General features: G+C 45.7%; 1 protein-coding gene across 4 annotated transcripts in view; it reads right to left on the minus strand.

Annotated features, from left to right (window-relative positions):
* Nucleotides 1-22,598, minus strand: part of KCTD1 (potassium channel tetramerization domain containing 1) — a 322,274-nt gene extending 299,676 nt beyond the window's left edge. Inside the window, exon 1 of one of the 4 annotated variants that reach the window (XM_069220061.1) lies at nucleotides 21,765-22,598. In XM_069220061.1, coding sequence (XP_069076162.1) covers nucleotides 21,765-21,773 — 9 coding nt within the window. In that variant the 5' untranslated portion in view covers nucleotides 21,774-22,598. The remainder of the gene's footprint in view (nucleotides 1-21,764) is intronic. The other 3 variants (XM_069220058.1, XM_069220059.1, XM_069220062.1) reach the window with 3 other exon arrangements.
* Nucleotides 22,599-27,301: the final 4,703 nt, after the last annotated feature.

The raw sequence follows: 27,301 nt of genomic DNA on the forward strand, positions 1-27,301 counted from the left end.
CATGTCAGATATGTATTGCCTTGTGAAAGGATGGGGTGTAACAGCCCACGCCTGACATATGCAATACAGCCCAGGGGAGCACTCATCTGGTGGGAGGTGATATTGCTATTTTTACATGTAAACAAATGATTGGTGAGATTGTATTGTTGCATGTAAAAGCTGTAATATTCCAAGCACTAACATGCAAGTGAGGCAGGATTTTCTTTTTGGGGGGTGTCAACCCCTTTTTTGGCCCTTACAGAAAAACCACCCCCGGACTGGATGGCATGATCCAGGGCGATTTGATTCTGTGAAAATATTCTTTGGCTGGAAATGGAAAATGGAAGCAAATGGAGTGGAATTGACCAACTCTAATTCCTTTCCTTCCTAATTGCGGGTTACATGCTCTTTAGTTACCAGTAAGTTGCAGCACTGGGATAGAGGATCTAATAGGGCTATCTGGCACAGGCAATGGCACTTCTGGCATAGCTTTGAAGGGGGTCATACAACTGAGGCTAAAGACTGGGGATAACTAGACAGGTTCCACTGTGGCTTCTTTAAGTGTGTGGGATTGCCACATCAAAGGTATGAACGCCTGACCAAAGTTACCCAGATACATGAAGTGGATAGTGGTGCATTTCACCTGGTCTCTCCTTCCTTTCCCCCTACTGACCAGTAAATAATGTGATGGATGGAATGCTTGAATTAATCTCAGCCACTGGCAATTGCTTGGGCTGCACTCCAGTTCATCATTTTTTGCCCACCATGCCATCTCAGTTTGGGCCCAGCCATGTGCACATCAGTCCTGACCCTGCTCCAATGGGAACTGCCCAGCTCGAACTGCCAGGCCGGTCCTCCCTGAACCAGAACACAAGCAACCCAAGACCAGTTGCACCCTGTTGGGGGCCCATCAGTTAAGTGCAGCTAGGTTTGAGAGGCAGAGTGAGCAAGGGGCCCACATTTGGTCAAACCCTTCACACTTAGGGTGTCAACTGCAACAACAACAAGGTGATGGATGGATTGCATAAATTAATCTCAGCCACTGGCAGTCACTTGTGCCGCAATCCAGTGCATTATTTTTCATCCACTATAATACTTCAGTTTGGACACAGTCATATGTAAATCAGTGTTGACCCTGCTCTAATAGAACAGTCCAGCCCAAAGAGCCAGGCCCAATAATGGTTGAGATGCAGCCCTGAGTAATTACCAGTGGCTGATATTAATTCAAGCATTCCATCACTTTTTTGTATACTTAAGTGTGATGCCCAAAGTAGGCCTGTCAACAAAGAACTTTTGCCATTCTAAATGCAAAGGAGAGGCAAGAGAAGAGAGGAAGGAAAGGTGAAAAAAAGAATGTAGAGGAGAGAAAGGGCAGCAAGGCATTAGAGGGGTAGGTGGTACGACACAGTGTTGGTGAATGTGAAGGATTTCCTTTCTTGAACTTGGGACATGTCACCCTTGCACGGCCACTGCACAGTTCACAGCAGTCATGTATATCATTAGTGCATCTTTGCGGTCACCAGCTATAGGCTGGAAAAGTCTGCCTATTACTGACTATTTGGACAAAAGAACATTCCTACTTGAACAATCAAAACAACATTGAAGAATTGGACACTTTTGGTTTTCCCAAAATGTCTCAACATACACCCAGGGGGGTACTGCATCCACCTGCTGTGGTTCATGATTCCTAAACTCCACCTTATTGGCTGCCAGCAACTTCCCTGATCAGAGCACAGTTTAGTTGATTTTTCTGTGGAAAGGGAGTTCTGTATGAAAAAAGTAATCTTCTCCTCGTTGCCAAAAGCTACATTCCACATAACCTTAAAACAAATTCTAACCTCACAGTTTCATACAATGGCTTCTGACATCATCAGACCCCCATTTGAAAGTACATGAGAACATCCATCTATATGTTGAAATGAATGTTATTTTTGCTTTACATACCCTTGTTGCACCCCCACACATCCACTCACTAGCTTAATCCCAAGAAAACCAATAAATAATTCATAGATAACCCCGCCAATCAAAGTGTCAAGGCAACCACTGAAAAGAGTGCCAAAAGACAAAAACCTTGCCTCTTTATTTTTGCAGTATCACTGTGCCCACTTTAACACAGTCAGCCTTTGCACCCTCATACGTACTTTGGAGACAAATGAGATTCACTGGCAATGTCCTTTACTGATTCGCCTCCTACTTTTACAACTAACACCATTCTTTTCACTTGGACACCTCCAGGTCACAATAAATGCCACTCAGCTAAAGCACCCCAGGGTTCCATACTATCTCCTGACATCATTAACCTTTACATAGAGTAGATTGGTGCACTACTCACACATAACAGCATCAAGAGTCACCAATATGAAGGTGGTAGACAGCTCTATTTGAAATTCTCATCTGCTTCAAACATCTAACACATCAAACACTGACTGAACATCATCCAGGCCTTTCTCTGAATGCTAAGCAGTGCTTAATTTGCTGAAGAATTAAATGCCAGTGCATGAAGCTCTGCTCAGAAGCCAGCAGCCAGTGCATTTAAATGTTGGCACACAGAGTACTACGACCAGTACTGTTTAATGCATTACCAGACAATCCCTACCCCTTTTCCTGGCTCTTGAAGGTTCCTGCTTTTTCCCTTTGTGCCATTTCTGCTGTTTCTTTCTTCCTACATGTTGCCGATCTGTGTTTTTCCCCTATGCTGCACTAGGTAAATACTTGTTATGGAAAAATAAGCACTGGTCCCCAAACATAAGTGCTGGTGCCCCCCACTGGCAACCACAGGCTCAAATTAAGCACTGATGCCAAGTCAATTAGGCTTCCCCTAAACACCAGCTTCATACTCAAGGAACACATTTCCAAATTAACAGATGGCCAGATACAAGCTCTCTCTTCTAAAGAAAGTAAGACTAGATGCCACTGCATGTATCATCCATGGACAAAAGAAATATCATCACATCACCCCACCATCCTGATTGAATTAATTCCATTTGCTCCTAATGCAGGCCTGCACCATCTTCAAAACAAGCAGCATCATTTACAAAGTCATCACAACAAGCACCCTTGTTTATAGTTTAGACAAGTTCACCTTCTCTGGTGGTTCTCAACACACCTGCAGCCAGGACACCATCAGACTAAGAAGTGTGACAAAAGAAAACACAAGCATTTTCCACTGATGCATCCAAGATGTGGAACAACATCCTCAGATCCATCAGGCCTGTCCAAAGCTGCTCCAATTTAGGAAAGGGTTGAACACTCGCCTCCTTAAAGAACACTTGACTGGACGCAGGGATCAAATGGACTGCTACTAATGAAAGATATTGACCACTCTTTAAAACATATTGTGAAGGTCACTTTGCTATTAAATAAGCATGAATATCTACTACCTGAAGATACTATTAGGACGACAAGGAAAGACTAAAACACCTTACCTATAAAGCATGCAAGACCAACCATAGCACTTTTTTGACATACAGACCATCTTAGTCTTGAAAAAGCCCTAGGCCTGCATATCGAGGGGTGGAAAATTAGTTGGCTTGCCTAAGTTCTCTGCTGCCTTGCATCTGCATTAAAATAAACTTATGTGACCATTAGTAAGTATTCTCCGACCACTATTTAACTCAAGTAATATCAAACAACGTTTATTATAATAATTGAGCATTGCTTACTTTACCTTACTTAAATAGATTTCATAATTGTGATCATAGAGGTAATGCCCTCAAAGTAAAATCATTCAATACTGCCAACTAGCCAGTTCTAGTTAGCATAGCTCTAGAACTATTACCCCCTTTCTTGATAACCGTTAAAAAACAGAGATTTCTCTGCCACTGTGCATTGGCCTGATGACCCTCACCCCGTTGCACCTGCCTGCTCTACCATTCTGAGTTCTTGATAGACATAGATGAAATATCTTTGTATCCTCAAAAATAATAAGTGTGGCCATTAAATGTTTGTAATGCAAAAGTTGTTAGCCCTGGTGTCAGTGCACTTCCACCAATCATCACCAGATATCCACCTCTAATGAATTAAGCCCTAAATTGGTCATCATAAGCCTGGTCATAAAGACACTCTTCAGAAGATGAAAACACTTCAGGCTTCCAGCCTATCACAGGATTATCCTGTTTTGTAAAGGCACTTGCAACAGTTGTTACCCATCAACTTCCTGCACACCTATAATCAAATGATCTTTTTAGGTACTTTCAGAACCTGCGGGGACACAGTAAACATTAGGGAAGAACAACTAGATTCCTAAGACCAGGGTATACACTTCACTTTAATTTTATTGGACCTCTCAGCTTCATGTCCCTCCACAGACAACAAGGTGGTGCTAGATAGACTGTCTTTAAGCTGGCATCGGAGTTATAGTGCTATTTTGGTTTACATTCTTCTTATTGATTCCACTATAAACCGCCTAGGTTTATAAACCAACGTTATCAATACACGTTATCCATCAGCCATATGTGTCGATAAAAAGTGTGGGAAAACCTTATTTACTAGTCTGCAGGAAGAAAGGGCAGAAGCTGGTTTTAAGGACCTAACCAATGGTCTGAGGAAAGATGAATAAAGACAGGCCACGGAGGGCTATTCTTGCTTGTAGAAATGGGTTATTAACCAATCCATTTGAGAAACCAAGATTGCATTTGTAGAGATGGGTAAAAAGCTTAACCAGGATGAGGCTTGTGCATGAAAAGGCCTTCCTATGAATTTCTTGTAAATGAGTTGGAGACATGGCAGCAACCTTATGCAGACAGACCTTAGGCACCTAGAAGGACAAAAAAGGATTTTAAAGCCTGCCCATTGACATTCCTACAGACTTTTTCCACAGAGACGCGTACGCTGTTCACAAGGTTTATAGGGCAAGGAACTAGGGCCAGGCTTTCCAATAAAGTGCTTATGTGTGCCAGAGACAGGGGCGGTTTGGCACTCCTCGATATCCTCAAGTATTATAGAGTGGCACAACTCTGTGTCATCGTTGAGTGGTTCCTCCGAGAGTCGGATACGTTTTGGCTCCATATAGACAGGGCAGTGACGGGGCAGACATTATGGGACGTACTTTGGAAGCCCAAAGAGGCATGTCCAAAGAATGCATACCTCAGTACCCCCACTGCTACCACCCTTAAGGTGTGAGACATGGTGACAACAGCTTATGAGATTACAACTTTTACCTCACCACATACATTTTTTTGATAAAGTATTTTTAATTGTTTTTCCAGAACTCAAACAAATAAGATGATACAGACAATTAAATATGTTGCCAACGGGCACACAACATAAGTCAGATCCCTTGTTCCAGCGACACGTTCTCAACTTACAAAAGACAGAAAGGATATTTGAACGCAAATCCACTAGATAGACCTTAGTGAGTTTTGAGATGATCTATAAGGGTAGTGCCAGAGGGGGAGCTGAATCGACCCTCAGGGGGGAGGCAGCCCTCGGTGACGTAGGGCAGGCACTCGTAGCGGCTTCCCACCTTCCCCATATCCTGTGGTATTTATTCGGACAACCTCTAGCCTCATATACCAACTTTTCCCGGGTAGCACACCAATCCATTCCCCGCCTCCACTTAGTCAGGGCCGGGGCCCCTTTGGCTTTCCAATTGGCCATTATATCCCTCTTGGCCACCCCCAAGAGGGTCCTATCTGGTCTTCTCAACCCAGTGTCTCCCATGATTCCCAGTAGCACGGACAACGGTGTTTTCTCTATGTCTACTTGCAGGACCCCAGAGACCTCGTTTAACACCGCCCTCCAACAAATCGCTATGACTGGACATGACCAAACCATATGAAAGAAGTCGGCAGAGGGGCCTAGGCATCGCGGGCAATCAGCTGTAGCTCGGAGGCCCGCTCTATGTAGTTTAGTAGGTGTTAGGTATGCTACGTGGAGGTAATATGTCTGTATTTGCCGAAAACGGGAGGCCATCGTAAGGGAGCGGGGCGCCATCAGTGCCTCGCCCCAATCCACCTCCTCTATGGGACCCACCCATCCCTCCCATTTCTGGCGGAGCCCTTCCAGAGAGAGCGCTGTGTTGGACACCAGGGCGCTGTATATCTGGGAGACGCCCCCTTTGCCCAGACTCCCCATTAGTGCCTTTGCCTCCATCGGGCTGTATTCTGGTATTGTGATCCCTGCCTGTACGTGTGACTGTAAGGCGTGACGGAGTTGGAGATATTTATGGAATTGTGTCCTGTTTAGTGAAAATAAATTCTGAAGCTCCTCAAAGGACCACATGTGTGTCCCGTTCCAAATGTCGCCTAATGTGGATATGCCAATGTTGTCCCATCTTTGGAATCCCTCTAGGCCCGTGACTTCTTCCAGCTGTTTCCCGTGCCACAGCGGGGTCTGTTGGGTGAGACGTCCCCACCATCCCGTCACCTTTTGAGCCACCCGCCATCCCATTAGGACCACCTTGGTTATGTCTGAGGTATCTTGTGAGATCGGGCCCCCATATAGGGCATCAAAGATCTTTGGGTAACTCAGTGTGTGAAGTTCTAGGCGGTATGCCGGTTCCGACCATCCGCCCCTCATCCAATCGTTAATTACATGTAGTTGCATTGCGAGGTGGTATTGGTAAATGTTGGACATGCCCAGTCCCCCATCTTGGACGTCCCTCTGACAGGTGACCAGCGCCAGTCGTGGACGCACACCATTCCATATAAACTGGCGTGCTGATGTGTCCAGCTCCTTAAACCATCTCTTTGGGATGGGGTGTGGGAAGTTCTGTAATAGGTAAAGAAGTCTGGGAAGGACCATCATCTTAAATATCGCTATTATGCCTAGAAGGTTAAGGGGAAGCGTTTTCCAACGTTGGAGGTCAGTCTTAATTCTCCTGACTGATGGTGCTATGTTGAGTTCCCAGGTTAGTTCCGGGAGTAGCAAGATATATATTCCTAGGTATTTAAAGCTATTTCTTTTCACTGGGATAGTATGTTGCCAATCCACACAGTCTCGAGAGCGGTGGAGAGGAACTAGCAATGATTTACTATGATTTAGGATCAGTCCGGAAGCCTCCGCAAAGAGGTTCAGTATGTATAGAACGCGGGGGCCACTTGTGGCTGGGTTGGAGATGTATAACAAGACGTCGTCCGCGTAAAGTGCCACTCGATCCTCTGCGCATGTGGGCCAGGACCAGCCCTCAATCAGGGGATCTCTGCGTAACAATATCGCCAGAGGTTCAATCATTAAGGCAAAGAGCAGGGGGGTAGAGGGCATCCTTGTCGGGTGCCAAGGCTGATGGGGAACAGATCAGAGACCACACCGCTCACCTGTACTCGGGCCGTCGGGTTGGCGTAAAGCAGTTTCACCAGTCCACGGAATTTAGTCCCAAGCCCATTTCTTTGCAGAACCCGGTCCAGGTAAGACCAGTCCACTGTATCAAAGGCTTTCTCAAAATCGAGTAGTAGTAATGCTAAGGGATTATGTGATAGGGTCCCGCGATGTGCTAGGGCCAAGTGCAGCCGTCTAATACAGTGCCTTGTGCCACGGGTGGGCATAAAGCCACATTGGTCAGGGTGTACCAGTGAGGGCATGACTTCTTTCAGTCTAGCTGCCAGGATTGAAGACAGTACTTTGATCTCCATATTCAGGAGAGAAATGGGCCGATATGCCGAGCAGTATTTTGACGGAGGTTGCGTTTTAGGGATTACCACAATTGTGGCCTGGTCAATCCCATCAGGGAAGCGACCTTGTTTTTCAGCTTCTATGTACATTTCAAGCAGGTGGGGGCTTAGGATGTCGCCACATTTGGTATACAACTCTGCCGGAAACCCGTCCGGTCCTGGGGTTTTGCCCGATGCCAGGCGTGCGATTGCGTTAGTGATCTCAGGGAGAGTAAGGGCTTCATCTAATCTATTCCTTGTCTCTGGGGAGACTCTAGGAAGGGTTATTTCGTTTAGGAGAGGAGATTCTTTCTCCGGACTGGGTCGAGGGTGTTCTGCATATAGGCGAGCGTAGTATGAGGCAAAGCTTCGTGCGATTTCAGTGGGAGTCTTAGCAAGGGAGCCTGAGTCATCCATGATTTCGGGGATGACTATTGGCTAGAGGGCGAGTAGCCAGCCAATGTAAGAGTTTCCCATTCTTGTCTCCCCATCCATACACTCGGGCAGCTGAGGCCCTCCACATATGTTTAGCAGATTCTAACACTAAGTGTTTGATTTCATCTCTCACGATGGTGAGGTGCCTCAGAGTGGAGGCTGATTTAGAGTATCCATACTGTCGCTCCAAGCTTAGCGCCTTAGCCTCTAGAGCAGAGAGTTGCGAGTTTCGGGCGCGTTCGCGGACACGAAGAAGGTGTTTAGCGTGCCCTCTCAGCGTGGCCTTACACGCAGCCCATAGTGTGCCAGGGGATCGGACTGAACCCAGGTTCTTTTCAAAGTACAGAGTCAGGTGGTTCCTGACCTCAAGGGTGTAGTCATTGTCTTGCAGGCACCATGCATTAAGACGCCACCCCGGTCGTCTGGCGGGGTCCACCCCTGCCAGTCGAACCCTCACAGGAGCGTGGTCGGAGACTCCACGCGGTAGTATCTCCGTTCCTGTGACTCTGGAGACGTCAAGGGCAGGCATAAATACAAGGTCAATTCTGGATTGTGTCGGGTGGGCGGCCGATGTGTGTGTGTATTGGTGCTCCCTAGGGTGCCAGATTCTCCATATGTCACAAAGACCCAAACTTTCGGCCCAGCCCGTGAGGCTCGAATCTCGGTTGGATCTACCAGTAGTAATCTCGCCTGAGACGTCAAGGCTTGGATCGAGAACGGCGTTGAAATCCCCTCCTATTAATGTGGATCCCTGAGGGAGCCCAGCAATTACCTGACGGAGAGAAGTTAAGAAGGCGTCAAGCCTAGATGGAGGGGCATATATGCTCACCAGGTTTAGTGGTGATCCGTGGAGTATTCCTGTGACCACTACGAATCTGCCCTGTGGTCCAATTGCGTGGCCGTAATTACCATTGGTAGTGAGCGGTGGAGCAGGATGGCTACCCCTCTTGAACCTCTGGAGAAGCCTGCATGGTAGACTCTATCGTACCCTCCCCATATAAGCATGGGGCATCTAGTTCCCAGGAGGTGGGTTTCTTGCAGTAGGACCACAGTGGGGGAGTATCTGCGGAGGGTGCTGAATACAGCGGATCTCTTGATTTTATCTAACAGGCCATTTACGTTCCATGAGAAGACCTGAGTCAGTAAGGGCCATTCGTGGACTGCGTGATTGCTATCTTTTGCTGGGTGCCTGCCTGTGAATCTTGGGATGACCGTTTCAGTTGCAACAGTGAAATATTAAAATAACAAGGTGAACTTATCAACACATTACTATCTAACCCCAGGTCAAACTCTTTACCCCCAAACCACCCCCCACCCCATACTCCCACCCCGGAGGCATCTGTCGCCCCATTACCCAACTGGAACCAAGCAGCCAGATGGACTGCTATTGGAGTGGAGTGGTGGACCCCTCCCTTTAGTCGGATCAAATGCAGTTAATGACATTTAAGTAATTCACACTGAAGTGTGTTAAGGAGGTGTAGAGCCCTCTGTGGTGTCACCTCCCCAGGGCGCATGTCCAGAGCGGGCGCTTCTGTCGTATGTTCATGTTCCATCAGAGATCGCTTGTCCTGCCTCAGCCAAGCACCGGAGACTGGCTCAGATCGGTGTCGTCCGCAGCTCTAACCGTGTCCCGAGGCCCCGGCGATCCGCCAACGGCCCCCCCTTCTCGCACACCAGAGCCTGAGGGCGTCCCACCGATCGCTGTGGCATCCGAGTCTTTACGTCTGCCCCTTCTGGATCGAGTTCGTCGCCTGCTTCTCAGGGCCCCCCCCACGGAGGGGGCTCCCTTTTGGAGGGGCCGCCCACCGGGCCCCTCGTCGAGCCCCAATGCCCTCTTCAGTCAGCCAATCCCATGCTTCCTCCGGGGACTCGAAGAAGTAGGCCTTTCCGGCCATTATGACCGAGTCTGGCGGGGAATAATAGCATGTAAGAGAGTTGCATTGCCCTAAGTTTTTGTCTGACATGCTCATAGGAACGGCGGTGATTCTGCACTTCACGGGTGTAGTCAGGGAATATTAGGATCTTATGATTCTCCCATTGAAGGTTCTCGGCACACCTGGCTTGCTTAAGGATATTATCTCGGTCCTTGAAATTAAGGAAACGTGCAATCATGGGGCGCCTGGGGCCGCCTGGCGGCGGGCGTGGCGCAAGGGCCCTGTGGGCACGTTCAATCGCAAACCAAGATGAGAGGGTTTGATCTGGGATCCAGGTTTTGATCCACTGTTCCAGGAAGTCGGAAGGTTTATCCTCCTCCGCGCCCTCCGGGAATCCGACAAAACGCAGGTTGTTGCGTCTCGACCGATTTTCTGCATCTTCTGCACGGCGGTGCAATTCCTTAGTTCGGGTTTGGAGTTGGGCCACTTTGGCTCTGAGATCGGCAAGCTCGTCTTCCGTTTGAGAGACTCGATTTTCTACCTCAGTAATACGGCCCACGGCGTTTTTGAGATCCTGCCTAATTAAACCCATGTCCTCCCGGACCTCTCCGATATTGGTCTCCACGGCGGTCTGCGATGATTGAATCGCCTGGAGGATGGCGTTCACTCCGTCAGGAGCCGGACCTTCACTGGGTGTGTCTCCGTCTCTCCGCGGTCCCGCAGGCGCTGTGAACTGGTCAATCTTTTGCTGGGAGGCAGGGGGTTGTTTGTTCGGCTTGTCCCGTCCCATCTTGTTTACTAGAGGAGGGAAGAGATTGTTTTGTCTAGTGCGAAGTTCCCTTTTGAATTTCAAACCTTCATGAAGCTCCCCGTGCCCAGGGTCCAAGAGGGCACCCCCTCGGACCAGCCGGGCCCCAAATGGCGCGGGATGAGCCGGGCGGGTGTTGTTCTTTATATAGGGTCTGGCAGTCCAGGGTCAGTCTCCCCCATCAGCCGGGCCAACTCAAGATGAGAGAGAGACTCCCAAGCACTGCGGGGCCATCCAGTCAGGGCTCCGGGTCTCAGCCTTGCTGATTCAACTCGAGTCCGGCCGCCATTTTGTTTTAGTGTAGACAGGATGCAAGGCGACTACGGGGGCCGTTCCGATTCGATTTTTCACCTCAATTTGCACCCCAAGGGAAAGGAAGTCCACTGGGTCACTCGAGATGGTGCCATTAACCCTTCAAATCGCGGCATATTCGGGCGGATGACGGAGGGGTCCGGAGCACTCTCAGAGTGCGACCGCCATCTTGACGCCCGAAGCCACGCCTCACCACCACATACATTTTAATATGGACTTTCCTCCGGGGAATTCGCCGGGTCCATTTGATAGGTGGAGGGAGGGAGGTTGTCTGCGGATTGCAGATCTGTTTCATGGGGAACAGATACATACATTCGATAACTGCTGCAAGGACTTTCAACTGCCCCAATCTGAATACTTCCATTACAATCAGTTAATCCATTGGGTTACGCGGACTTATATGCAGGCAGCGTCTACCAGGGACCTTCTCCCCATTGAGAGATTTGTTCAGCAGGGAGGACTGGCGAGGGGTATTATTTCCACACTGTACAAATTATTGGCTTCGGCGCAACACGCATATCCCCCACCCCGACACCTCCCTTTTTGGGAGCAGGTGCTGGGTTTCTCGGTGGAGGAAGATCTCTGGCATCACCTGTTTCAGGATATAACCAAATACAACTGTTATATAGGCGCCAGTGAAGCACACTATAAGCTACTTTACAATTGGTACCTCTACCCGGAGAAACTTAAAAAAATATATCCTCAGGTATCAGACAGGTGCTGGCGGGGCTGCGGTATGATGGGGGATTTCCGGCATATCTGTGGGACTGCCCTGCCATCCGCCCTTAATGGAACGAAATCTTATCACATTTAAAAGAGATGCTAGGCTACCCTACACTGACTTCTCCTGCACATATTCTGTTGGGCCTACACGCCCCAGAACTGAAACATCAAACGCAGGGAGATCGCTCCAAAAATGTGGCTGGCACTGGGGCCGCAAAGACGGCATTGGTGTCATATTGGAAAAAAGCGGACCCACCTCCAATAGCACTGTGGTATAATAGGTTGTGGCGAGGCCTCGCCATGGAACATCTAGCAGATAAAATGGATGAATCTCGAAGAAGCTTTGACTCCATTTGGAACCCCCTGGTGCAGTTCTTCTAAAAGGGCTGGCCTCTCACAGCCTGTAGCCCACGCCTTAAGTCTCTGCATCTTTTCCATGTGTAGGGGCTGGATCAGGGTGGGAATATGGGTGTGGCTAAGGGCGAAGCATTGGGGCTTGGAGAGTGGATCCATTGGCTGAAATAATTTCACTCCTCATCATCTGCGCTGAGAAGGATAGAACATTGGTTTTGTTGTTAAGTTTTGTTCTTACTATGCACATTGTACTACGGACTCAGTGAACTACTACGCCATCTGAGGGGGGCGGTGTGCGTATTAAGATGTGTGCTTCTCTCCCAACTGTTGTGATACGACTTGGTCGGGGAAAGATGGGGGGAAGCCGCACCATTTTGTGAGTGGCATGACCCCATCTGTAATCTGGCTTGCATACTTTGTTGTATCAAAAATTTTAATAAAAACAGTTTAACACAAAAAAACAAGGATTGTTAGAAATTAGGTCTCTCCGTGGCAGGGGTATACACCCTTGTCCAAGTAGGGACAACAATCCTAGTCAGGGTAAGTCACAACACTATCCAAATTATGCTGTGCTCCCCCTCTAGTAGCTTGGCACACAGCAGGTAGGCTTAAAATAGTAGGCAATGTGTAAAGTATTTGTGCAATGACTCATACAGCAACAGTGAAAACACCACAAAAAGTATTTCACACCAGTGTAGGGCAATAGATAATGTTTAGCTGAATTAAATAAGACCAAAATGACATAAATCCAATATTCAAAAGTCAGTATATCACTTTTTAAAGGTTTAAATGAGTCTTGATCTTTAAGAATAAGTGGTTGTACCCTTGTAACACACAGTACCTTGAATGCTTAAAAAATAACGACATACTGGGTTGCAGGGGAGGAGATGCGTCTACAAATAAGGTGCTGCATTGGATTTTCCGGTGCAGCACAAACAATGCCTCCTTTCTTTCCACACTGCAAGGGGATGCGTCGAATTACAGAAGCGCAGCCTTGGTTCCTCACTGCGATGCAGGATATTTTGACACCCAGGGATGATGCGTTGAAAGTCCTTGATGAGCTAGTAACAAGGAGCAGGCGCTGCATCTATCGGGTAGGCAATGCAGTGATTTTTCAGTCACGAAGCAGCCACTGGGTCGATTTCTGCAGGCACTGCATCAATTTTCCGACGCACTGGGATTTTCTTCTCTGAAGTCTTTGTGGCAAGCTCAATCCAAGCCCTTTCAGAGTCCTTCCAGTAGAGTCAGGGGCCAGCAGGGCAACGAGCAGTGCAGCACTTATTTTCAGAAAAGCAGTCCAGATGAGTCCTGCCAGGCAGTCCCTCTGACAGAGTCCAGGTGTAGATCCAGAAGTGTCTCATTTGGTGGGGTCAGAGATCCAGTATATATACACAAAAAGTGCTTTTAAAGTGGGGGAACTTCAAATGGCAGTTTTGAAGTGCACAAGTTCCCCTTTCAACCTAGCACCGTCTGACAGGATCCCTGTGAGGGGTTATCAGATCTTTGTCTAAGGGCAGGCCACTGGCCTTTGAAGTGTAAGGGAGAGCCCCCCCACCTTTCCTGCCCAGGGAGACCCTTTCAGTAGGATGGTGTGACTGAGTGTCCTGTGTTTATGGCTGTCTGTGTGGATGCACAAGGGGAGCCATCAACCAGCACAGCCCAGATGTGGATTGGAGGCAGTCTGTAAGGCACAGATGGGAGTAAGTTCAGAGAAATGCCCACTTGCTAAAAGTGGCATTTCTAAAATATTACTATTAATTCCAACTTCAGCAGTAAGCAGGATTTTCTATTACCATTTTTCCCATACTAAACATGACGAGGCTACTCCTTTCAGATCAGAATCTATCACTTAAAAGTATATAAGGGCAGTTCTAATGCTGGCCTCACAGTATTGGAAAACGAGTTTGTGAGTTTTCCACTACCAGAACATGTAAAACACATAAATACATGTCCTGCCTTTTACCTAGACAGTCCCCTGCCCAATGGGCTGCCTAGGGCCTACCTTAGGGGTGACTTAGGTGTTTTGTGATGTTGCCTTGTGCACACAGGTGAAAAGGCCTGTTCACTCCTGCAGATCATTACACTGTATACTTCTAGCCCCACACTGGTACTACTTACCTCGTGGTAAAGGCAGTAGACATTCACCAACAGCAGGTTAGCTCTCTGGGCACCCCTCTTCATCCAACAAGACCATAATCTGTGAGACAAGCCTAGGTAACGGTGCACACATGATCTATGTTCACCCATTACAATCAACACCAAAGATCCAGATATCTTTGCCACTGGGACACTCGGAAGAGGGTCTTTTTCCATCCCAACACAGAGCATACTTAATCAGATGTTCGAACAAGTATGACTTTGGACAAAAGAACGAAGAAGGCATAGAAATTTGAAATAAACCCTAAATTCTGTAAGCAACCAGTGAAGTATGTTATGTGTAAAAGTGAAATTGCAAGGCTGAAATTCCTGATTCCCTAGGATGAGATGGGCAGCTGCATTTTAAATGATGTTCAGGTACTTCAACAGAATTTTGAGCAGGTACAAATACGAAGTGGGGCCATAGTTGAGGAGTATAGTATTCTATTGATCTCAGAACTGGCTAATCTCTAAAGTTGATTAGGACAGAATAGTGTTCATCTGTTTCAAGTGGAAGAAACAGGTGAATATAAAAGTCTGAAATTTGAAGTGGAGAGATGTGAATCTGACCCCAGATTTTTTCCCATGGACACAGGACAGGGATTGAGCTCATTTCAGTTTGCAAGAGGTGAGAAATCTATAGATGCATATGTTCACCCACAATCAACTCAGTCTTCCCTGCATAGAACCAGAGCCAAAGAAATAGTCCATCCACACCAACCTCTGTTGTGCATTTGCTAATGGAGGCTCCAATACTACTGGCCATCATGGAACATAAAAGAGAAGGAACTAAAGGTCCAGATGGTGTCTGTCACAGTCTTTATATGAAATAATATATAGAGAGAAAGCGGAGGAACAGAGCTGTTAACAGGAAAGATAAACCTACTCACAGTGTAACTAAATCAAGACCTCATTTTCCAAAACAAAGAAAGGGGAATTTAGCTAGAAAGGGGTGTAGTACCTAGCTTCAGTGTAACAAAATGTGTATTTTAATGAAAAGCAGGCAAAAAGACATCTGGTTGAGCAGATGTTACTTTGGTTATAAGAGAGGACCAAAATGAGTTATTCAATTTAAAGGATGGGTGTCATTTTTTTTTTCACAGACACCATCTTTCCTTCAAAGTAGAAGCGCTGATGAGTAACAAGAGTACTGTGACTGATACAGAGCATCAACTGAGCCCTTATAGATTAACGCAAAAGCTGCACATATTTCATAACATGGTTGTATATTTAAGCAAATATTAGCCGAGAAAACAAAAATCCTCCTACCTTCCGAACCATGGTGAAGTCCTCAAAATGAGCAAACCTATTGGAGCAAAGATTTTGTTCGGACGGGTTTATTTTATATGCTAGCTACATGCAAGTGTGCCCTAAATAGTGTATTTTGTAATCCCAAAGCTGCTCTAATTGTGAGGGGTTTTGTTGGTGGAGGTGGAGGGGATGCATGTGCTTTTTGGTCTACTCTTCATCTTCCAGGTCTCTCCAAGAACATCCACCAGGATGACTTGGGATACTCTTGAAAAAACCCTATAGATTTCAATAGAAAGCCTAGAGTGTACCTTGCCTACTTTGAGCACGTGGTTGAGGTAACGCCTTATTTAATTTCTTATCTATACTACCAGATCACAGGCATATGTGCGAAACTGCCTACCTCGGCTTCATAGTGAATGTACTATTTATATGCGTGTTCATACAAATATTTCTATCTCATTTTTCCAGTTTTTCTTTTATTGTTAAAGACATTGCTGCAACAAATTTCTTAGCATTAAAATATAGAAGAAAGCAGAGCCTGAACGTGTCATTTTAACATAAAAACAAAAAGCAAACAGGTTAATTGATTTCAAACCGAGTTTTCAATCCCAGTTAATCTTAGATTGACACCACCCAATTAACATTGCATTGCTTCCATGGCCGAAAAGCCGACCTTGATTTTATTAGCTTTCCAAAGTATAAGAGTACAGAACCACATTACAAAGATATTATATATATATCTACACATACACACATAGGTGCAAGGAGGGTTCTCAATTAGCTTTTGATGAATGTATTTACTAATCCTCTTTAGAATTTCTTCCCTATAATCAAAAATCATCTGTAGGAACAACTGCAAAGTCTTTTCACTCCCTTTCACCATGGAAATGCAAATAGACCGTTTGCGTTCAAACTGTGTTAGAACCACCTATCAACTGTCACCACACATCTGTAGCAGAGGCCCGGTGTGTAGAACATGCTGCCAGATGCCCGGGCACACTTCTGCAAACTCCCTGCACTTACTTAGAAAACTAGAGCGTAAACGTCAATTATTCCTGGATGAATCATTTTAAGTGAAGTAATAATTACATGTTGTAATCAACTTCAACCACCTGTCCTTTCAAGTGTACCACATAACAAAAAGAAAACGTACTAAATATGTGTTGGTAATTTTAGCACAAAAGGTCCTTTTATAAATGCATCAATCCCATAATTCAAAATAAAATTCTTCTGGAGTAAGAGTGTCAAGCAACATCATCAAGGAAAGGATAATGTGGCCCTTACCTGTGAAAGAAGATCCCATCCTGGTACAACAAATAAAGCTACTTTACTTCTGTTTTCGGGAACTTGAACATTCAATTTACCAATACAAATGACTTGTTTTGATAGAACAGCTCTCACTTAAACTTTAGTTTGTCACTTTGCTCAGCCTATCAAAACCTGCTGCTAAGTAAAAGTATTGGTAAAATATTAATTTGAAGCATAGTACCAAGACGGGATTCTCAAAGAAACTGCGAGGATTACTTAAAACATGTCTTCATAAAAACAAAACTATGAAACACTTAACTGAAGTATTATTTAGTATTTGCAATTATTATTTTTAGCAATTGTCTTTTACCCAGATATGCAAGTGGCCGAAGACCACAGGATACTGGCTGGCTTTAAAATAAGAGAAATGCGAATCCTCATAAAAGCTTTCCTGCGACCGAGACAGAATTATAACAGAACAAGCTCACTGCCTTCTTAAGGCAATAGTATATAATACCAATCAATACGGAATTGCTCAATGTTCCAACATCGGTTTTTGTTGCTTTGAGAGCGCTAAGCTTCCTTTCTTGACACCAAACAAACAGACAGACAGCCTAGACAGAATCTACTCTCAATGGCTTTTCTTCTGATTCAGAGACTTTAATTCTGTGAAACCGTATTTCAGAGACACTTCTTTATTTTACAAACCGCTAGATTATGGAACTATTTTCCAATCCATGTATGTAAAAATCTCAAGGCTACCCTTACTTCTGGCGTTTTACAAAGTGACTGCTTCCCTTCCCCAACAATCGATTCATGGGGCCACCTTGCCATATGTCATGGTGCGATCAGGGCCAGCACACCGAGTGACACCTGATACATGGCGCACAAACAGTGCCCCTCCCATCAGATTCTTTGACACAAAGCCCATATCGGTAACATGGAACAGAAACAAAAGCAACCGCATTTATCAATTTGGGGTAGGCATACATGCAAATGAGGCAATTCTCTCTTGGGATTGCAAGCTGCACACTTTGCACAAAAGTGATCCAAAAAACAAAAGGGAACAAGCGAGCATTTGTGGCCCCTTATGTTAACACTATACTGCCCTAAGGTCATAAAATGTGGAGGGAATGCCTGTTGTGTTCCCAAAGCACTGTGTACAATTAGCCCCCTTGTGTCCATCACAACCCACCTACTAACCCTCAGTAAACATAGTGATAATCTAAAAATACACCCGAGGGGTAAACGGGTATTCACGTATCAATCTATGACAGATGCATGCATAGCTGTATCAAGGTCACACTGACATGATGAAAACACATTGCTGGCATTTTGCATGACACCAAACTCTTCCTACACATGCACCTTGAAACCACAGATGCCAGCATGAACTGCAATCTATCGGAGTAAGCAACTCTATACAAAGCCTTCCTGGTGACAGCTATGCACTATACACATATCAAATTACAACTAAAAACCTAAACTATTGATGGCTGGTGGACATTTTTTTCCGCCATGATCACATTCTCAAAAAGATAAAAAACCATCAGTCACTTCAAAAATGTAATGGGGGTAAAACTATAAACAACTTTTGACAAATCATCCTAATGAGTGAAATTGATGAAACTGGACACAGTCCCAAACTTATTTCATTTATGTGATCCATCAGGTTCCATTTCCCAAGATGAGCTTTCTTCACTCTGTTGTTTAGAAAAGTTTTTTGTAGACTTGCTTCCCCTAGGAGGATCTTAAGGTGTTTTATGCCTGTAATTAACGAGAGCCCACTCTAGTGGTTTCATTGTCGAAAAACATGTGAATTAACTTACATCAGCTCCCTACCACCAGTATATGTGTAATCCATGTCTTAATTTTAGTGTTACTGCATCCCAAAAACAGTTTCATATCCACTAACTTGGGTGCCAATATAGTTATCATTGGGAGCAAGATTATTAGCAAGGAGCTCATCACCATCCTCAACACATTAATCACCTCGGCTACCTTCTCCTGAAGGCTGGAAACATGCAGAAGTCAAACCAATTCTCAAGAAACCCTCTGCTGACCCCAGTGATCTCAAGAACTACATCACTGTGCTCCCCTTCCCTGCAAAAGTCATCAAGAAGGCTATTAACTGCCAATTCATAGAACATGTGGCGAACAACAATCTTCTGGACTCTTACCAGTCTGTGTTCTGCACCAACCACAGAAACAAAGTTGCCATGGTCACTACCACTGCCGACATCAGAACTGTCCTGGACAGGGGGGAGGTGGGTACAGCAGCCCTAGTCCTCCATGATCTCTCAACAGCAGTCAACACTGTATCCCACCATACTCTTATCAAGAGGCTTCATCACATTGGAATCCAAGGAGAACCCCCTCAAATGGATCTCCTCCTTCACAGGAAGAGCCCAAAGAATTTGCCTGTCACAGTTTGGAACATAAGAACATCACTTAGGGGCATTCCTCAAGGCTCATCCCTCAGCCCAACACTATTCAACACCTACATGACCCCCCCTTGTCCAACACTGTCAAAACCCAATGACTAAACATCATGTCCTATGCAGACAACACCAAGCTCATCTTCTCACTACCAGAAGACATCTCCACCACAAGGGCCAACTTCCACAGTTGCATGACTAGCATTGCCGACTGGATGATGTACAACCGCCTAAAACTCAACTCCGACAAAACAGAACTGCTGATCTTCGGAAATAACACCACCCAATGGAACAACACATGGTGGCCTCCTGACCTAGGACCCTCTCAGAAAGACCATCCCACAACCTTGCATTATCCTGAACAACAAACACACCATGAAGAACCAGATCAACCCAGTTTCCTCTGCCTGCTTCCTCACTCTTCATATGCTCTATAAGATCTTCAGTCAGCTCCCTGTCAACCAGACAAACGGTCACTCAAGCCCTTATCAACAGCTGGCTGCAATACATAAATGCAATATATGTACATATCTCCACATCTTCTGAAGAGACTACGGACCATACAGAACTCAGCGGACAGACGCATCCTCAACCTCCCAGGACAGACCCACACCCCCACCTCATAGAAACTTCAATGACTCCCTATTCATAAAATGTCAATTCAAGACGCTGATATACACCTACAAAGCCAGCCACAATGAAGGACCAGCTTACATCAACCACTGCATGAACTTCGACCAGCCCTCCAGATTCCTGCGCCCTGCCTCCCTCTTCATCCCACACACACCTGCATCCAACTAAGCAACAGTGGAGGATGGTCCTTCTCCAAACTCACTGCTAAGTCCTGGAACAACCTTCCCGGAAGCAGAATAGCTCTCAAGACATAGATAGCCTCAGGGGTGATTAGCCACCCTTCATAAATCCTGATTGATTATCTTGTACCTAGAAATGAAGTATTAAGATAAAAATATCTTTGCTGCTAATTTTTAGTTGCCCGTTATCCTGTACCTAAAAATGAGGTATTAAAATAAAGATATCTTTGCTGCTAATTTTTAGTTTTTAGTAGCCCAATCTCCACCACCTCAGCTAGCCATCTTCACAGGCAAACAACCAGCACAAGGATGAAACAATAATACTTTCTAATTTTGCATAGAATTTGCAGAGGCCCATTAAACAAACAGCACCTTAGGTTGCTGGGTAAGGTTTCTTATTTACTAAACCTGACCAATGAAAGTTGGAAAGTGGAGTTCAAAGGGCCACCCTGGGCAGGGCGTCAAACAGTAATCAATAACTAAGTCTAAAAAAAATTAGAGGTTGATGTTTTGGGGTAGAAGTTAAAGGTTCGGCAAAAACATTATTTCCAGGTATAAGAAAACACGAACTCCAATTTGAGGCGGTTCAAGGGCGAGATTGTGGTTCCTGTTGTGAGACCCACACTCCGTGAGACTTGAGCTGCCTGCTTCATTGCAGGGAAAATATATCCATCGGCTTGATTCAGAACACCTAGAGCCAGATTCAGAGAGTCCCTGTGACAGCAGAAAGACTATTGTTAAAATGCTAATTTTAAGGTAATTTTATAATAATAGGTCTAACTCCTGATGGGAGATGTGCACAGTAGATGGTTCTTTGGCTGAGCAATGAAGTGTGAGGGGAATGTGGACAAAAGTACCTCCTGCTTAAAATAAAAGCAGGAAAAAAAGAAAAACCCCTCAGGCAAACTCTGCAGCAGCACAATGGCGTCTTTCATGAAAAGAAAGAGGATCTGAGGCGTTTGGAGGAGGAGGGGTAAACAAATATACAAAAAGGCAGAAAAACAAAAGGCACCTAAAGGACAAGTATGGCAATACGTTTCTGGACGTGTAAAGGGCGATGAGGGTACGTGAGCAAGGGGCTGTGGGCTTGGCTGCCTTTCTGCGGCCAGGGGGTGAGGCTGCTGCTATGCCTGACAACATACAGCAGCCAAGCCCGCCCGAGGAGGGGAAAAGAGGGCGGTCTGGAGCGGCTAGCTGCGCGCTCCTCGATCGGGACAAGGGTTCGAGACGCTTTTGCAGCCCTGGGGGACAAACGGAGACCCCACAATGTGTTCATACCAAGCCAGAGGCGCCCCCTGTCGCCCAGAAAGCAAACACAGGTTCCGGATGGCTAATGGCAGTCCTGCGCCATCCCTGTCGGGAGCGAGTACTCGCAGTCTTCACTCCCCCAGCACCGGAGGACCCCTTAACTCCATGTGCCATACACCCTCGCACCCCGCAGTGCCCACAGCTTTGCCCGCGAAGGGCTGAGGTGCCCCTCCCGGTTGCTGAGACCCTCAGCCCCACATGACGCTGCCAGGTTCCGGCTATGCCGACAGTGGCAGCCCGTGCCCTGTAGCGGGTCCCTCTGCAGACAACCCGCATTCCCGCCTCCCACACGCCCGGTTTGAACTCCCGATCAATAGGGTTTTGTGTGTGCGCTTTTTTTTATCTCTCACAAGGAAGTGATGATCAGTGAGAGAGATCTGCCAAGCGTCTGCTGCTGCTGGCACATGCGTAAAAGCAGCCGAGCTGCGCCCGAAAAGTCCCCAGTCTAAACCATCGCAGAGCAAACAACAACAAACCGAAGGAAGCCGGGCGCTTACCTGAAACATCGGGGACAGCCGGGTCTCTCTTTCTCTTTCTCTCCAACTTCTCTCGCCCCCTCACCGGTTTCTTCCAGCGATCTGCTCTGCTCGCCACGCCAGGGAGAAATGCAATAGCTTGGCCAAGGTAGAGAGAACAAAATACAGAGAGAATAGTTGCTCCAGGGCTTCGAAACCCCTCAAGGCAGGGATCAGGATACAATTAGCTCATGCCTCCACCTCGAGTCTAAATCAATCCCGGGAAGCGGAGAGAGAGGGGGAAACATACAATATATAAAAAAGTTGAAATTAAATTAACTGATGGAAGGGGCTGCAGGATTGATTTAAAAAGTATGGATAGCTTTATGTGGCATATTTTGTGTCTGACTGCTCTCGGTGCCTGCGTGTGTGAGGGAAATCAGCCTCGCTCCAGCCTCCAACTTGCTTATTGCTCCCTCTCTCTCCCGGTGCACAAAAAGCTGATTTTAATCGTTGTGATTAGTTTTGATGTAACGTTTCCGCGGGCGATTTCTGCAAATGGATGGAGTGTTTCTTTGCCAGAAGAGGGGAAAGCAGATGATGATAATTACAAGGCTTGCCGGTCGCCCCCTTCGCTCTCTTTATCATCATCTGGGCTCAGATAGGCTTCTCCACTTCCACAAGTTGACCTGACATTGTCGCGCCGCACCTAGGGGTCGCAGGACTTGTTGATAAAGAGGCTCCCTCCGCCCCCCGGCCCTCTCCCCTCCTGTCACTGTCTCTGTGGGATCAAAGGAAGCGTGATGATTTTGGCGCTGAAAGCCAATGCGTTTTCCTTCTCCCCTGGCTATATAACGTCCCAAAATGACGCGTTGTGGTAATCAGCACACAGGGAGCCCCGTTTGGCCCAATGAAGTCCGAGGCAGAGCCTGCGGCCACGCACACTATCATTTCAAAATGAGAAGAAATAGACGCAACACAGTTTTACTTTATGTTGGCCCACATCCTTCTAACAAAAATGAACATTTACAAGCTGCTTTTGCGGTATGAAGGAAGAAGTATTCGAGCACATGATTGTTTTCCCTCTCTTTTCTGAAACTTAATTGAAACCAGGTATAAAATTGTTGGCCCCACCGTAGTATTTCAGGAGCTAAACATTTCTTTCTTGAAACAGTTACCGTGTTGTTTCCTCAGAATGTTCTGTGGTCGTGTGGTATCCTTGTTAAGAGTATAAAGCAGTGGAGTAGCCATGCTTTCTTATCAGGGAGGACATGGTCCACGGTTTCCAGGTTACCTCATGTAACATTATACCACTTCCTCAGTCCAAACCTTTGACAACTCTTTTCAGGTACTGTAGTCCAGGTGAAATTAACCAAGACTACAATTCCCAGAATGCACCAGTGATTAAAAATCCAAACCTTGATACAAAATGTCCTGATAACATGGAGTCACCTGGTAACCCTATCTGTAACTAGACATTGTTTTACTTTGGTCTAGTTAGACAAGGTTATTGTTAATTCTCAGTACCATTTAACCATCGTGGTTGGAATAAAAATACTGTATGTACTCTTGGTTATAGAACCTTGTTAGTAGCAAACTACAGCTTATTCCATAAATTAGTGGAAGACTATGGTACTTCTTCTACTGACAAAGGAATTTGCGTACACACAAGACAATTCCTCGCATCCATTGTTTCAACATACTCACTCAGTAAGCAATAGAAAACATTAGAAAAAAGCTCTCCTTGTGCATTAGTATAATCATGCAAATACTTCTCATCTAACTTAAACCTCTCTAAAGCTGTTAATGTACTGGTTTCAGGAGCAGAAGTAATAGTAGCTCTTTTCATAACATGAACAGACATTACCACAATCATCACTATAAACATTATTCCACACATAACTGCCAATCCAACACTCATGTATCTACAGTGCCTAGCAATTCTATATTGATTATTTAGCTCAGCCATGATCTGTAAAGAATCAGAAAGCAGAAGTAACTCTTAGATAAAGTGCATTAAAATAAAAAATAAAGAAAAAATCTTCTCTCACAGTTCAATTTCACATCCAGGAACCCTTTTCCTTTGTCCTTTGTCAAATCGATTAGCAGCTGGTCACATCCGGTTTTATGTCAACTCAGGTTATTAATGTCTCTTTCAGTTTTATTTTCAACAGTCTCTTTAAGATTTCTCTTGATTAGCTCAATAAATTAGCTTCCTGCTCGCCTTCAGGTTGCATCAAAGTACTTACTCAGAACTTCCCTATCAAAACAAAAAGACATAAACTCGTGTTGCCATTCATTGGTAGTTGCATATGCCCAGTGAGGACCTGTGCAGCGTCGACTTGCTATTCTCTTTCTTTTCAACTTTCGATCACCACTTAATTCTCCTTCACTCAATTCTTCTTTTCTCATAGTATCCACTCCTTCCTCTATTGTTTCCTTTATGACCAGTTCCTTTTTCTTCTCAATCTGCGATTCAGGCCAATTATCTCCTTTTCTTGTTCCTTCTGTCAATATTCTTCTCAAGATCGGACCCTTTCTCTATGGTGTTTTCTCTTGATGGACCTGCAACAGGCTCAGGAAGAGTTGGATACCTTTGACTTTGACCCATCTCAACTCTTTCCCCCTCTTGGTCTGGCACTTGCTCTGTCTGCTTTTCAGCACCATCTGCTAATGGAAGAACCTCTGCTGAGCTAGACTCTACTGCTGTATACGTCAAGATTGTTTCTTCTGCACCCTCCTGTAATTCTTCACTCTCGTATTTTACAGGGTTAATAGAACCACCTTCCACAAGCTCTGGTTCAACTTCAGGCTCTATTGGCTCTTTTTCTTGCTCAGGTGCGGTGACCTGTTTCCCCGTTGTTGGTGCTTTCAACAACGCTTCTCCATGATCTGGTGGACATACCACTCTCTTTGTATGGCTCGCATGTCCCCAGTTCAGGAGTTTTGCACACTTCACAGCTGTCGTAGTTGTTAACACCACCTGATAAGGACCCCTCCAATGCGGCTCCAAACAGGTCTTACGAACATGCTTTCTGACAACGACCCAGTCACCAGCTCTCAGGTTGTGTTCTGGATCGTGGATGGGTGGCAGGGTGAGCGAACCACATCAGCCAGACCTTTGCCGTAGTCCAACACTATATCATCTGTAATGTTTACAAGTGCATTGGCTGGAACTGCTAGTAATCTCATTGCTCGGCCCATGAGGATCTCATGGTGCAACAGCCCTGTCTTTCTGTCAGGTGTGTTTCTCATTGACATCAACACCAAAGGCAATGCATCTGGCCACTTCAAATTTGGAGCTGCACACATCTTTGCAATTCTTGATTTCAAGGTACCATTCAAGTGTTCCCCCAGTCCTGATGCTTCAGGGCGATAGCTACAATGCAGCTTTTGCTTGATGTTTAGTGCTGCACATAAGAGTTTAATCACCTCGTTATTGAAGTGAGTTCCCCTATCTGATTCTAAAAAGATCAGAAACCCGAAACGTGGTATCAACTCCCTAAGCAACAATTTTGCTACTGTGAGACTGTCATTCCCTCTGGTAGGGTATGCTTCAATCCAGTGACTAAAGGCACACACTATCACCAATACATACTTCAGACCTCCACACCCAGGCATCTTAATGAAATCCAATTGCATTCTGCTGAATGGACCTCCTGCTCTTCCAATGTGGCTCAAGTTCACCACCGTCCCTCTTCCCACATTTAGCTGCTGACAAATTATACAGCGATGACATACTGCCTCTGCTACTTGCCTGAACCTAGGGTTAAACTAGTCGATCTTGAACAATCTAACCATGGTATCCCCCCCAATGTCTGCCTGGCCATGATAAAACCTGGGCATTTGCGACAATAAACTATTGGACAGGACCATCTCTCCCTCCTCAGAAACCCAAATCTCATCTTGACATTGGGCACATTTCAATTTGGCCCAGAGGTGTTTCTCTTCCTTGTCAACATTACTTTGCAATGTTTTAAACTCTTCCAGAGTATCGATCACTTTCAATGCAAAACTTGTACATGTGTTATCTTCTTCTGACATCAATTCCCACTTGTCCTTGAACGGTATACAGCACAATGCGCAAAACCTTGCGACTTGAACCGCATATCCATTTCCCAGTGAGGTGTAATCCTGTGCCATTTGATGCGCACTGCATTTCACCACGGCAATTTCTTCAGGCAACTGTATTGCATACACCAACTCTTTTATCTTGTCGTCATTTCTTACTGGTGTACCAGTAGAGGTCAGGAAACCTCTTTGCGATGACAATTGACCAAAATCATGAACAATTCCAAATCCATATTGACTGTCAGTATAGATTGTGACTCTCAGCCTCCCAGAAACATGGCACGCTCTAGTAAGAGCTACCAATTCTGCTACTTGTGCTGAATATACACCTCAAAGCCAGGAAGCTTCTAAAGTACCTGTGATTGTGCCTACATCATATCCTGCTCTTTATGTCCCTGTGGCATCTCTGAGACATGAGCCATCAACAAAGACAATTTAGTCATTTTCTTCCAATCGGGTATCTCTGATATCAGGCCTTGGTTTTGTACACAGTTCAGTTTCCTCAAGACAATCATGCTCAATGTCTTCCTCCTTTTCAATTTCAACAGTATCACTTGGAAATAATGTTGCCGGGTTCAACACTGTACTTCTTTTCAGCATTACATTTGGAGCCCCTAGTATGCTTGTCTCATACCTTTTCAGTCTTGCAACAGTCAAATACTGCATTTTCGTCCTTGTCAGTAAAATCTCAACAGAGTGGGATACCATTACTGTTAAAGAGTATGCCATCACTACTCCCTCACATTGTGACAAGCTTTGACCAACTGCGGCAACCGCACCCAGACAACCTGGTAAAGCTGCTGCGACTGGGTCCAAGGTAGCTGAAAAATAGGCTACTGGTCGATAAGCACCTCCATGGACCTGTGTCAAAACAGACAAAGAACAAGCATCACGTTCAAGACAAAACAATGTGAATTTCGTGTAATCAGGCATTCCCAACGTGGGAGCTCTGCACAAACTCTCTCTCAACTCAGTAAATGGTTTCATCTGATCTTCATCTATCATAATGGGGTCAGTAACCTCCTTATGTGTCAGTTGCTGCAATGGTTTGGCAATCTCAGCAAAATTTGGAATCCACTGACGACAATAACCTACCATTCCCAGAAACATTCTGACATCTCTCTGTGAAGTCGGAGGACTTCTCTGCAATATCATTGTGATCCTCTCTCTGGAAATTCTCCTTGACCCTTTCTCAATTTGGTGTCCCAAGTATTTCACTGACTTCTGACACTACTGCAATTTCAAAGGTGACACTTTGGTGATCATTACAACCCTGGCGGACGGTGTTAAAGCGGCGGTAAGACCGCCAACAGGCCGGCGGTAAAAAAAATGGAATTACGACAGTGGCGGAAACCGCCAACAAAGACAGCCACTTTAACACTCCGACCGCCACGGCGGTACAGACAAACAGCTTGGCGGTCACCGCCAACAGACAGGCGGAAGACAAAGTACCGCCCACAGTATCACAACCTACCAATCCGCCACCTTTTCCCGGGGCGGATTCACTG

The sequence above is a fragment of the Pleurodeles waltl genome, chromosome 2_2 (genome assembly GCF_031143425.1).
Source record: "Pleurodeles waltl isolate 20211129_DDA chromosome 2_2, aPleWal1.hap1.20221129, whole genome shotgun sequence".
NCBI lineage: Eukaryota > Metazoa > Chordata > Amphibia > Caudata > Salamandridae > Pleurodeles > Pleurodeles waltl.